This window comes from Falco naumanni, chromosome 12 (assembly GCF_017639655.2).
Source record: "Falco naumanni isolate bFalNau1 chromosome 12, bFalNau1.pat, whole genome shotgun sequence".
Lineage (NCBI taxonomy): Eukaryota > Metazoa > Chordata > Aves > Falconiformes > Falconidae > Falco > Falco naumanni.
Window position 1 is genome coordinate 30,517,827 of NC_054065.1, and position 14,836 is coordinate 30,532,662.

General features: G+C 42.9%; 1 protein-coding gene across 1 annotated transcript in view; it reads right to left on the bottom strand.

The window, feature by feature from the left end:
* The window catches only part of FSHR (follicle stimulating hormone receptor), an 84,146-nt gene that overhangs the window by 27,658 nt on the left and 41,652 nt on the right, over positions 1-14,836 (bottom strand). The window contains exons 3-4 of the mRNA XM_040612319.1: positions 1,616-1,690; positions 1,162-1,236 (exon numbers count right to left, since the gene is read on the bottom strand). Coding sequence (XP_040468253.1) covers positions 1,162-1,236; positions 1,616-1,690 — 150 coding nt within the window. The remainder of the gene's footprint in view (positions 1-1,161; positions 1,237-1,615; positions 1,691-14,836) is intronic.

Sequence of the window (14,836 nt, forward strand, 5' to 3'; positions counted from 1 at the left end):
AAAGTTAATCAAGATGCCTGGTGGATTTGATAAAGCAGGTACCAGTCAAAATAATACTGGGGAGAGCAACAATCCTACCACAACTCTAACCCCATATTCCACTTCAATGAGAGTTCAGACTATAAAGGTTTGTGTAGCACTAAATAGTCCTTATCTCTAAAAAGTGCAAATCTTAAATCTCAGATCTTCAAGTTCAAATCCAGAGGAATGTCTCTTGGCATTTTTGAGCCCAGAACCTGTCAGATACTAGTGATTTTCAGAGACTTTAAACACTCATTAGTTTACTGGGAGCTATGCTGATTAGACCACTGACCTGATTTCATCCCGTTTTTAAGAAATATCTGACCGGACAATTAAGCACTTTTATGTACTCCAGTGTAGAGATGGTGATCAGGCTCCTTGGATAAGTAAGGAAAACAAGGCTTATAGTATGAGCAAGGCTTCTGGTGTAAGTCAGGAAAACAGGACCTGCGTGCACGTGCTCGGGTGGATGGACACACAGAAGTTTCGTTGATATCTGCTGAGTGTATAAGCTGTTGTTCAGCAAAGAGCGCCGTGGGGGCTTATTTAAGCTACGGCGATTAAACCCAGTTACTGTTAAACTGAGCCCATTGCACGTCGTTGGGGGTTTAACGCAGAGGAGAGATTATTAGTCATGTTAAGGTCACGTGCTAAAAGCTTTGAAAATATTTGTAACAGTTTATTTTAAGGATAGATTCAATTATCACCGACTTCTGATGACAACCCCATGGGGCCAGATGTAGCAACCACAGCTGTGCAAACAGCACTCTTGAGCAGGCTGGCAAAGACCCACAGCAAAGAGAGGGGAGAGAGGTTTTGTCCCAAAGGTCTCAAGAGGAATTTCAGCCTAAACCTGGTTTTGTAGACATAAGAAAGGCCCGGCTCCTTTTCTCCTCGCTCCGTTTCAACCTGTTGCTTAGAAAGGCTGAAGGATCTTGCACATGGGACTACGCCATGGAAGGTATTACCTCCAGCTTTTCTGAGCACTGTGTGCGGGTCTGGGAGTAAAAATGTGGGTCGGCAATATGCAACTAGTAACAAGGAAAGGGCATAATCCTGTTTATCACCAACGGGTTAGACAGTAACGCATCTGTATCATTCAAAATGACCTTAGTACTTGCAAAGAACAAAAGATCTTACAAATATCTGAGGCTCGGAAGGTGTTGGAAGGCACCTGGATCAATGTACACGAGTTTGTTGGCCTTCTCAATTCTTCTGCAAAGAGGAAATGAAACATTAGAGGAAATGTGTCAATATATTGATCTGAAAATATTTATGGTAGCCCCATGATGTAGTGGTAGTATATGCTAAGATTTTCTTTTTCACAGCAGAAGATCTACATGATTTCTGCCTATCACAGACTGGCAGACCACATCACCTTTTGATATTGGCAATGGCTTGAGGATAAGTTTCAAGCTGACTAGGGAAAGAAAGGGACAGTTAGATAAGAAGATGGAAAAGACAAAAGGAGATTTCAAATGTTCTTGTATTGCTAGAATTCTTCAGAGTTTACCTGAACCAAAATGCCTTTTGTACTTGCATATAACGAATTTTTATAATTGTCTCCTTTGAATTTAGATCGCTCATTACTTACATTTCATGTAGTTTGGGAAGATTGGAAAACACATTTGCTTCTATGACCTCCAAGGCATCATTCTGTGAGATCTCTCTGAAAAATAATTTGAAAGTCAAGATATTTCAAACCACAGTGAAGCAGAGAAGGGAGAAGTGAAAAATGCGCAAGGAACTTCTTCCTAGATGACCGATAAGTTTTAAAACCAAGGTGGAGACCAGATAAGAAAACAGACCCCAGGAACACTGATGAGGTGCCACCAAGGCAAACACCAACAGTCAGGAACAGACATCTCCGAGCCTGAGGTTTGTGTCGGTAATAGCGGCCCTGCCCCTCCTGCTGGCTCTGCTCCCTGTGCGTTGGCAGTCAGGCCCTACCCACCGTGGGCTACTGGATGGCTGACATCGCTAACTGCCGATAGAGATTTAATGACATTTTTTAACTGGGTGAAGGGGGAGTGAAAGGTGACTGAAATAAAACCAGCTCAAAAGTTCCCAGGAAACACGACTCAACTTCAGCTGTAGGACATGCTGCCCTCTTGACCCAGTGCAAACTACAGAGTGTAAAAGGAGGCCACCAGCAGCCCCATCCTTATTACACGGAGCTGGAGACCACAGGCATGAAGAAGTCTTCCACACCTTGGAGAAAACCCTCTCTGATCTCAGCTCTATACAGTTAATGCCCGCTTACAGCCACAGGGCTGCAGAACAGAACTGGACCATTTTCTGTTATCAACACACCAGAGTGCATCTCCTGCTGGTCCCGAGTACATATTTCTTTCCTTCCTTAATCTGTGGGATGGCAAAGAGAGGTCTCAGGCTCTGGTGCAATTTAGAGCTCGGGAGTTCTCCTGGTGAATCAAGCGGGAATCACTGCAGTGCAACCTGTGCCCTTATGCTGGCAGCGACCAGGAAAGTCAAGGTAAGGACGGCTATGTCAAAAGATTCCCCACTGCTGTGTTTGGAAACGGCACAAAAATGCTATTTTCCCAGGCTGAGGTCAGCTGTAGGAAGTAAAATTTGTAATATGGAAATGATGTGGTGGTAGTGTGATGGTCTATTGGACTCTAATGGCAAGGGAACTGTGCACTTCTGTGGAATGAAACCTCAGATAAACAGTAAGATTGTAAGCTGGCTGGAACTTCTTCCTGGAGATCTTGTTCTTTTGGAATGACGATGGTTGCAAATGGATTTGAACAGGCCTGGGGTAAAAAATAGGTTGTAATGATAGGTGCAGTCAAAAAAATAATAACAAAAATTATTACAAGTGGTATAAAAACTATTCCACTTCCTTCTGAGTAACAACTGAACCATACCTGACAAATTACCTGCCCATTTAAGACAAAAGCCTTGGAAAAGAAGATAAGTTGTTCATCTGACCTTTTCCACTTTAAAAAATGCCTCAATATTTTGATATTTCTTGGTTTAATAAGAAGCTTTCCCTCCTGTTTCCTCAAGTTGATGTTTTCCTTCTTTTCTTTTCTTTTCCTTTTTTTTTTTTTTTAATGGAAAAAATCCAGCTCTCCTCTGCTCTGGGAGCTTTAAACTGACTGGAGAACAAGAAAATAAGAGTACATCAGGGCTGACAACAGGCACTTGGGAGGGTGCAATGAGAACTGGGATCGCTTAGCAGTGCTGACCCACCAGCTTACATGCCAACAAGTTCCTCATTGTTATTTAGGTTTGAGCAGGAACAAATGGCTTTGCCTGAGACCAGGATTCCTTCACACCATGCAAGGTACACAGGCATTGCAAGGGATGTTTCAAAGACTTTTTATCATCTTCCTGTTTTCTCAAAAGTGATGTATTATAGAACACATGGTAGAAGCAATCACCCCCTGTGCTGTGTTTATATGACACTACAAGTCACTTGCTTAATTAACTCATCTAGAAGTTTCAGCAACATGGGATGTGTCTCAGACTTTTAAGATTCACTTTGGTTTTGCTTGTGGCAAAACTTCTGCTCTTTTTTTGGTGGTCAGCAGTATATTTGCCATTTCCCACAATCTGAAAATCAGTTGTCTAGAAAAAAGAAATCCACAGAAAAAGCAGAACACTTAATACCAACAAATCCATTTAGCCAGAAGAGATTTCATGCCACGAAACAGCTCAGGGGAAAATGTTGCAGATTTGTTGGCTTTATACAAACAAAAAGATATGTTAATTATGAAACCACAACATGCTAATTACCTCACCCAACAGATAGGGCTGTCGAGGGCAACAATTTTTTATGCTCCAATCTGCTATCTAATGTTGGAACAACTTGGACCATATACCTCCTTTAATGGGATGCTTAAACCCCAAAGTTTCTGCATCAGGAGAGTGTTTTGGCTTTCTGAGAGTGGGATAGGTTATGGGCTTTGTTTGAGTTCAACAAATGAAAGATACAGATCTGATTAAAGCAGGACATGAGCAGGTCATGACACTTTGGAAGGCTTGGAGAATATATACTTAAGGAAGGAATAAAACAGAGGTAGGAAAATTGGAATCTCTAAGATTGCAAGACTAAGTTTTTAAAAGATTAAGTTTTTTAAAGACTAAGTTTCTAAAAGAAATAAATAACACTCACTTGAGGGAGGTGTTTCAGAGATTTGATTCTGAATTCAGAACCAGAATTCAAAGATGATTTGAATCATTTGAATTCATTTTAATACTCCCATTCACAGGTAAAGAGGCAACAGTCTTTTTTTTTTTAAAAAAAAAAAAGAAAAATACCACAACAGAACAGGTGGTGAAAATATGTCCATTTAAAATATTTTTTGCTGTCTTCCGGCTCAAGCAAACAACTACTTCGGTCACTGTGGTTAGGAGCCCCTCAAGACAAGTAAAGGGAACGAAAGGGACACTAGTCAATGGCAGAAGGCAGTAACCCTTCTGGCACTGAGCTTTGTCCTCCGTGTTCAGGGGGCTGCAGGTGGTGAGGGAAAAGGACAAGACCCTCTGTCCTCAAAATGAATTGTGCCTCCTCTGCTACACTTTCTCCAGGAAATCCTGTTGGTGATGACCTTACTTATCATTGTTCTTTGTCATTTTCTGGCAGAAGGCCATTGCTATTCTTGTCCTTTGGGATGTCCATATACCTGTTAAGGCTGTCATTTAAGTAAGAAGGATAAATTAAAAAAAAAAAAAACAACAACCCAAACATTCTGCTTTGGAGGCCAGTCATACACAGGTAACAGCAGGCAGCCTGGGGTTTGGCTGTATAATTTGTGTGAACAATTTATTCACACCTGGCAAAAAAATGCACACTGTGCTCATGAACACTGTCTTCGATACAGGTATCTGTGGCATCAACAGTACAAGCCACTGCTGCTCACATCAACCAACCAACCCAGCAGACTCAGATCCTCTGCAGAGGAGAGCAAACAGTACCTGCAGCAGCAGCTACAAACAGAAAAAGGGGATTGTGGGCTAGTATTTGTGCAAGTGATTTGTCTTACAGTATAAATATACACAAACAGATGATTGCTCATAATGCATATCTTATTATATGTCATCACAAGAGAAGATGGGACTGTTATTACAATGTTTGTTTGTAATGAATGATACTATTAACTCTACTACTAGCTATCACAGCAAATCCAGACAGCAATTTGAACATCATTTCTGACGCATGCAAGCCTTTGAATAGATGGCATGCAAAACACTCTAGGGGCAATTTCGTGAAAAAATCCAGACCTCCAAAACCCCAAACCACTCGGTGCGTCTGCCTAAGCTTAGTTCACACTGCATGCACAGCTCTATTGAAATCCACAGTGATCCTCAAAAGCATAAACTGTGTACTCAGACACAGCTTAAAAGAGGAAAAACCATTCGGTAAAAATGTTTAGCAAAGGGACAAAGAGTAATAGGTTTTCTTCAAAGAGAATATAAGACTTTAAGGTCAGACAACATCATACAACTAAGGAATTTCCCCTAATTTGCCATTAATGCAGCAAACTGTAATCGTTATTCTTTATCCACAAGCAACTAACTGCAGTGTGGCAGTTCCATGTGTAATAGCCAGAGCCAGGGACAGGAGGGAGAGAGAGGGAAAACAAAGAGGAGGAGGAAGGTGCTGCCTCATGCCAGTACAGACTTAGCTTGGTTTAACCTGCCTGCAAAGCTGCCCTTAGGCAGGTCTAGGGGTAGAGCTTCACGGCATCTGCGGCAGAGCCCAGCATGAAGCATCGGAAGGATTCCTCTGCAAACCAGCTGCGCTCAAAGCACACCCCATAAAAATCAAGATACATTGAAACAGCCTTTTAAACAATTCTATTAGCAAGGAATTTATAGTTCATGGCAGTTTCTTTGTAGTCCTCTAAAGAAAAAGTCTCTTAGACTAATCGAAGTCTTATGGCAAAAGCAAGACTGTATTAAACTCACAAACTAATGGTCTTGCAGCCAAGTGGTCTCGTATTTCAAAATAATGAAAGAATAAAAGACCGGACATTTATATGTCTTTTATGATAAGAAATCCTTTCAGGATCAAAGCAGAGCACACAGGCAGGGATAGGGTCATTTTTCCCCTGCTAGGAAATGTGCCTATTTAAAACAAATGTGTGTGTGTGTGTATATACAGATATAGAAATTTAACGTAGATGAGTAAATGGAAACCTGCGTCAAAAGAAGAGCAAAGCACATGAGTGGCAGAAGACCAGCTTAAGGCAGATCATAGTGTCGGTCCCTCACACGGCACCCAGGGATGATGCTCTTGGGCATGAAGACCTTGTCATACCAGCAGCAGGAATGACAGAGAGTAGGAACTGGTGCCCAACTGGTGAACTTAGCAGTATGGTGACCACAGTAAATGTGGGATTTATGGATTTCCGCACTTCATCTCCCCGTGGCAGAGCAGCAGAGGGGCTGCCCTGTGCGTCGAGTTTTCTCAGGCATTTGTTTGGTGGCTGTGCTTAGCCCACAGGCACGGCACGTGGTGCAAAGGGGGTATCCTCGCCCCCAGCTGCTGCCCTCCCCTGTAGCGCTGGCTGTGATCCCCTCCCTGCAGATTCCTGCACTTTTCCTTGAATTCCCTCCCAGAGCAGGTATGTACATGGTGTATATACATACATGTATATACATCTTTTCACCTTATATTTCCTGCGATATGTCATAACATTATGGCCTTTTACCCTCAGCATTTGAGGCAGATTTTTGTGGCATAAATATCTTGTGGATTCCTGTGAACAATTTTTTTTTCTTCACTTTATAGGTACCTGAAATCAGCAGATACTGGAAGTATCGGGTACTGCTTCCCAGAGCAGGCAGCCTCATTGGGCTCTCTGCACTGCCACAAATCAATAGCTTTGCATTGATTTAAGGGAAAAGGGAAGGAAAAAAAAAAAAGCCAACATTTTAAATCTTTTTTCACCCTTTCTTTAGAAATAAATACTCTTTAGACCAATTTGCCAGGTCAGTTTGACTTGGTAGTTTGACTGATGTCACAATTTATGTCAAACTTAACAAGGAATTAGCAGTAACATGGTGTTAATCCTGCCCAGCATTCACTGGGTGAGCACCCCTGGGTCCAGCCTGCAATGTGTCTGAACAGAAAAATTAAACACCCTGCTACCTCTGCCTCCATGTCCTAAATGAAACAGCTCTTATTTCTTTCAGTCTGATCAGAAACAAGCCAGTCTGAAACCTCCTTTTGAAAACTTCCCTCTAAAGTGACAGCAGAAAGCTACTACATTGATTTAAACAGGTTACAAAAGAAAAGCTATTTTTCTTAGAAGTATTAGAGACTTTTGACCTTTTAAAAATAGATAGTTGACACTTTCTACTGCCACTTTCCTTGTGAACATGAAAAACTTGTCTCCCTACCATGATTTATTGAACACCAGGGAGTTACAGGCTAATATATCTTAGCAGTTATTGACGTTTCAAAAATGAATCCAAGCACTGACTCTTCTCATCATCTCTTTACTTTGCTGAAGATATACGCACCTTGTACTGACCTGACCCAGTAAGTGGGATACACATTTAACCAACTGAGTATTAATAGTGATTTCACACTTAGAGCATAATAATGTATATGTAACTCTTTGAAGGAGATTATCAGGTGGCACCAATACTACGTCTTCCTGCTTTCCCCAAAGGGCATGACACTATATTCTCAAATAAATCAATGCAGGCACGGGAGAAATAAAATGCAAATTTCCGCACAGCAGACGGAAGCAAAGGGGATTTTATTTCTATCGGTGTTTTAAGCACCATCCCAGCAATCCAGAAGAAAGTCTGTTGAGAGTTTGGTTGCATCAAATTAATTGTCCATGTAACAGTTTTAAATTGGTCTCTCTAATCTGAAAAAGTGCGCGATTAGTCTGCAGAATTGGAACTGATAACAACCGGTTCCAACAGCAGAAGCCACATCATTATAAGAATTGATTTTATAATCAGTACAGTTGTGGGGGGGTGGATATCTTCTCATGCTCTAGCTCTATGGGGATGTATTATACTAGTTTTAGTTTATTGCCAGCAAAGCTGAGAAGCTTTGTAGAGTCGAAGAAGCAAGGAGTGGAGCCTTGCAGGCAGCAGCACCTTCCCACAGAAACACCAGCTCCATGCAGGCAGCCCACAGGGATGGGGTCTATAACTTGGTCCCTCCAGCTGCTGGGGCAGATGTGCCTGCTGCCCCCTGCACTCAGGCATCACTAAACTTGATCTGTGACTATGAAAGCTTGCAAAGAAGGCAGAAAAGCGTCTCTAAAATAAAAACACCCACCGTGGCAATGACTTTTTTTTCTGGGATGGGCTCCAGAGGATCTTGAGACCATGCTGGCAGACAAAGGTGGTTGTGCAGTTGAGGAAGGGACCTCCTCGTTCAGAGATGCTGACGCAAGCATCATGCCCATATCCTAACTCCTTCCATGGAAATGGGCCAGCAGCATTTACTGCCACTTATCTTTCATTACTTCGCACTTGGCCTTGATAGCCAGCTAATGATGAATAGTTTTATTAAGATGACCTGGGTAGATGACGAGATTACATTTGAGATAATCACTCAGGAAAGCGGCTCAATGAGGAAACAGGGAAAATAATTTATGGGGAAAATCAACAGGCAGACCATCTTGGACTGGGAGAACATGTGGCTTCCAGGACGCAGAGGTGAGTTACAGCCTTTCCAAGCAGACCATCTTGAAGCAGATGTTCCCAGACACTCAGCAGCCCATTTGGAAACGCTTTAAGGAAGCACACATGCACAAGAGGCCTCTGGGGGACAGTTCACTACTAACTCCAATGCAGAACAGATCCAGAACAGCAAGCGTCTAAGACAGGCACAACCGAAATTGTTAGCTAAGAGGGAAAACTGTAAAAAATTTCCTCTGACTCCTCAGTTCTGGCATTAGAAATCTCCCCAGGTTTATGAGAGGACTCTGAGTATTCAGCAGAGCAAATCATGCAGTATGTGACACCCACTTCGATGAAAATAAATCTCCATGACTCGAGCCATTATGAGAAAAATATTAGCATTACCTAATGTTAAACACAATCACGAACACAGACATTATCTTACAGCTTCTAACACCATCCACTACATCTTTCTGATATCCTCCTGAAGGGATTTAGGTTTCTCTTACTCAATGTTACAGTCTCCCTGTGAAATACTTTTTTTTCCAGCACAGAGATTTCCTTCTGCCTTCTTTTCTATTTGCATACATTCTTCCCTTCCATAAAGACTAGTTACTGTTTCTGTTGGTTTGTGTCTAACTGAGGCTCTGCAAACTCTTACCCCCGAGCTTTGGCTCCAGGCTCAGCCAAGACCCTACTGCATAAATATTTGTATGATTGGGGCCCTCAGGTATAACCTACCTGGGAAAAGGAGATTCTTTTATGCTTCCAAAGTTAACCCAAAACTCTGCCTTGCAACAGATTACCAGAGAAAACACAAGCATCAGCAAGAAGCTACTGAGTCAAAAGCTTTACAAAACAAGTGTGTAACAGCTGTTACTTATCTGATTGTGATACTGTGCTATTAAAAGCAGAAAAAAATACCATTAAGCCCAAACCTGCAGGTTCTGTAGTTGGGGATGCAGAGGTGACACACAATACAAACATGGCAATTACATACAATCCCTGAGCCTTTTGCCACGTGGCTGATGGCAGCAAAGAGGAGCCCGATTCAATACATCTAGAGTCTTATTTGACAAACGACTGAACAGCTTTCCACTACGAAACCTTGGAAAATCTCGTGCTTCCACCTGAGTTTCCCTGACACAAATAACTCTCTTCATCAGCAAACACAGCAAGACCGCACACTGATAAGTCAGTCTTAACAAGGGCGAGGGAACATGTCATCAGCTTGGGACAAAATTCAATATATTCGTACGTTTCTATGTTTGTGTCTGTGCATATACACAACCTTACAACAAAAGCACTAAGAATAATAGCCCCATGGCCACACGATGGTGCTTACTCCCCAAAACCAGCCAGTAGCAGCCTTTCTGCATATTTAACCTCGTTTACAAGGGAGTTGCTCATATGCCACGAAGGGCTCTGCCACAACTCTGCTCTGTGACACAGGCTTGTAGAAATGCCAGGCAAAGAAAGACTGATCTGCTATCAAGGTTCAAAGACTGATCTGCTAGCATCTGCTGTTGTGGTGCTTTAACGAGAAAGTCCTTGGATTGGGCTCAGCCCTTTGGCAGGGGCCCCGCAGTACTGATTCCCCCAGTGCAGTCTCCATAGGAATGAGGCAAAGCCCTCGAGAGCCCAAAGGCAATTCCTGGCCACTTGGGAATGACCTGTTTCTCCTACATACAAGCCCTTTGACCTCCCTGGGAGCCCTTCTCCAATTTATCCTGGGTCATATATGACCGGGGACATAGAAGCTGGAGCTAGAGATGATGCAAAATCTGTATCTCAAGTAGTTCTTCCATCTTCATCGAGGGAAAAGTAAAAGGCATCTTCCTCCCCAGCCACAGCACTCAAAGAAGGAGGCTGAACAAGAAACGTGGTTTGAATAAAAAAAACATGATGTTTTCCTCAGAAGATGCTGTGTCTATTTCTTTGTGCACTGCATTGCATATTCTTAACGATATTTTTCTGTCTGGCTTCCTGTACTGATGTAAACAAACTGGAACTTACAGTGTTTTCACAGCACAAGCCTGACAAAACCCTTTTTGTTTCCAGTAAAACACTTTAAAAAAAAATGCTGCTGATGGGGAAGGTGGAGGGAAATCCTGAAGAGATCCCAAACCACAAAAATTGCTATTTGGAAAAGTCATGGTGATGAAATATGCTTAAAAAAATAATAAAAAATTAAATTAAATCCATCATTTCTGGTTACTATCATTGCTTTAGTTGAGACTGAAGGAGATTTCAGGCTCTGCAGCAGAAGGCATGGAAATCCATTGGTTTTCATATGTTGGATCTGTATTTCCATTAACATTCTACATTTTAGAAGAGAGCCTATTTTCATGTAATTTTAAATAAGTATTGTCTCTAGAAAGCCCACAGCTCAATACACAAAAGGACACAGAAGTACACGCGCTTGAAGGCAATCCTGTGAGAGCAATTTAGTTTTCAGATTTAGAGGATTGTTTTCTGTATGTTAAATACTGAATTAAAAATGAAAAGGTAACTACCATATTGTTTCTTCCATTTGAGTGAAAACAAAACTTGTATTTTTGGATTATTTTAACAGGAAAATGCAGAAACAAATATAACATGTATTATGGAACATGATCAGAGCTCACCCTGAAAGATGTTCTATCTTGAAGTTACCCACATCCCTAAGGATTTGGGCTGGATCCCTGGACAGGAGTGTATTTTTCTTACATGCAGAAAGGTACAGCAAACGGAAAGCAGCCAGCAGTACCAGCACATACCTAATTTTTCTATACAAAGGTAGCAGGGTTTTGTTATATTCTTTCTATCAGTTTGAAGATGGCTTTGCAGGATTGCTCTGGTATAAGAGATTCCCCAGGTGAATCCCTTGTGCCCCATACCCAGCTGGCAACCTTCAGTGAGGACACATCAAGCAGCAGCTGAATACGAGGGATTTAAATTATTTTTCTTTTCCGTGAGGGCTATATTACTCGTAACATGAAGTGGTTACGTCAAAATGGCATGCTCAGGAATTGTCTCTACAGTGGCACCTATTTAACTTGAGGACCAGGCAAAGCCTCAGACCAGGTGTTTTTGGTTTCATTGTTAGAGTCATTTTGCTCTGGTTTAGTTGATGTTAATCACTTTAAACATACTTCTATCTTTTGGGTGTTTTTTTTTTTTGTTTTTTTTTTTTTTTTTCTTCTTGTTTTTTAAGTGTCACACACTTCTTAGTAATCAATGTTATATCTTATTTTCAGTTAAATAAATGCAACTCTGTGAGCATACAAGTCCCAAGAAGCCATAGAGGGAATACCCTGTTTATTTATGAGACCTGTTAAAAGAGATTTATGCTACACAGTAGCTGCACTGCTGCTCACATTTTTCGTTATGTGCTGCTAATGTCAATTTAAGGACATTCATCCACTGACGACTGAGATGGGCAGAGAAACTCATGTTCACTTGGAAGTGATCTGAACTCAGCACACTCCTGTCTCCCATCCTGTCTCCTGTGAGTCTCCTAGATACATATTGCCTCATCATTCAAACTGTCCAGGAGGATAACAACAGGATGCATACTCATATTCCCCTCCTTCTTAAAGACGTGCAGATGGAAACTCATTAGGAGAGCTAAGATTTGTGCGTGACATGACTAGTTAGTAAGGTGCCAAAGGAGGAGAAGGAAGACCCCCATGAAACAGGGAAGGATGCCCTTGATTTTCCTTTGGGTCACATTTAGCTAAAAAAAAAGGTGAAGAGACTCTTAGACATGACTGGCAAAATCTTCCATTTACCCACAGATGAGGCACAGCCCAACCAAAACTGTCCAACCATCCTGCAGTGCCCTACCATGGAGCGTGGTCACCCACCGAGACACCAGCTCTGCCGCGGGGCCGTGCCAAGGTCTGGCCAAGGGGGGCTGCTGCTGAGAGGCAGCCCTGACAGCCCCGGCTTGCCATGAATCCCCGTCTCCTGAGGGCACAGGCTGAGCCCATGGCATGCAAAACCATCAGCCTACCCGTGTGGAAATCAACCATCCATCACACACATGCAGGCTAGATATGAACAAGTGACCTACAGATCTGGGGGGTTCCCGGTCCTATTACCCTCTGCCTGAGTCATTCTCCCATCATGTGAAGCTTGTTGTGACATATTGCGTGTGGGCTATGCGGGGGTTGTGTGTGGGGTGGAGAAGAACCCAAAGTTCACTTTGTTATTTAGTCCTAAAATTATGCACAACTCACTCAACAGATACATAAAAGGACAAAATGTCTACGAAAGAGGAAAATGTGGCAGCAAGGGAAAAACTTCCTTGTTGCATATTGTATCTTCATTTGAATTCCAGAATAAATCTGAATGAATTATATTTTTTAATTTGTTTAACTATGCTAATAGTCACCATGCACTAGTGGTTTTAGCAGTATTTTCTCTTTATATGTATGACTCAAGAATTACCATAGCAACTTGCTTCCTAATTAGCCTTCAGTTACTAACAATCAATACGATTAGACAAGGTCAGTGCTGGAGTAAGCTCTATAGATTTTTAAAAAGGCTACTGAGAGTCGATAACGGCGAGAAGAGGAGGAGCGGGCTCCTGAGCGATCTCCCCCGAAGGATGGTCACTGCTCTGCTGTTACTCACTCTCCTACCAACGAGAGGAGCTGGGGCAGATGAGAGCTTCGCCACCTAGCCGACTGCAGAGGGCTTTTAACCTGCCACCAAATTCACAAAATATGGAGAACAGAAGCATCCTCAGACCCGCAGATAAAAAGACACCTTACTGTCGCGTTGCTGGGATGGATGTTGACTGCACACCACCAAAATCGAGAATAAATGCGTCATCGGTTTTTATCCATGTAGCTACATCAGAAACCAGTCTCCTGATATGGGAAGGATCCCTGAGTCCTGGAATAAGGTGAGACTGGCCAGCTCACCACAAGGCGCTCCCTGGGATTTAAATCTGTGCAGTGCTTAGCTGAGATCCCCTTAGGAAGTCCTCCCTCTAGTGACCTGGGTGATTGTCCACCACCAACACGATTTCTCCCTCATTTTTACCGCCTTTTTCAAACTTTAGCATGCTGTCTGTTATGCTGAGCAGCACAGAAGGATGAAAGCATTATGTGCTATTCAGAGGTACTCTGGGTCCTGTGAACACAGAACAGGCTGCTCGGTACTGCCAGATGAAGGCTTGTGAAAAACCGCTCTACTTGTTAGCATATTGAAGCCTGCTACCAAGAAACACAAGCAAAACCAACCTTACTTTTTAAATAAACAGCGTGTGTGGTCGGTTGTGCCCAGGCACAGGGGTGTCACAGATGGACTGTGATCCATTGACTTGCCTCTGTAAAAGCGCGCTGTCGCGGGGGCTCGCTGCTTGCATCCCCCGGCGGTCACCTCTCTGCTGCAGTGGTGCCTTCGGCCTCAGCGCATCCCACCTCTCAGTGCCGGGTCTTCAGACAGAGGGTCAGGCTCAGGGAACAGAGGAGCCAGGACATGGCACGTGGTGAAAATGGAATGACGAGACAGTGTGGATAGTGCCAGACGATGGCATTTCAAGCCACAGGCTTGGAGGCGGTATGTCTTGACCTTCCTCTGCACAAAATGCCCCAAAGAAGGACGGAAGGGTTTTAAAATCAAAAAAGGCAGTTTATATTAGCGTATAAACTAGGATAATTAGCTTTAAAGAAGAAAAACCTCAAAGGATATTCAAAGAGAGCTAAGAAGAGTTTATATCCCCCTCTACCCTGACACCCAGTGCCCCTGGGGAAAGTCTGGTGTTCCTCCATGGCTTACTCCAAGTGGCAGTAAGCTCTGCCCAGACCTCCTGCAAAACCCCGTTCGTCATCCCTGGGTTTGCTCCCTGCTCTGCAGTGCAGCCCTTGGGTGGCACACATCCACCTCTGGCCTGTAAACCTCTTGCCACTTGTTGTACCTCCGAGCTGCTCCCCTCTGCATGTGCCCATTAGCAGGCAAAGGGAGAATGCACCCCCCCTTCCCCCAGGGAGCTCCGCTGCTGCCAGTTTTCCTAAAGAGCATTATCTAACTGGGAACAGAAGTCATAAATAAGCGGATCCTTTTCACCATACTGTGCTTGCCTCTTCTCACAGCACAGATGGGCAAAGCCAAAATCTTAAAAATCCAGCACAAGAAGTCTTAAAAATGTGAAAAATAAAGCTGAAAAACATATCGTAAAATCTCATTCAAAACAAGAGAT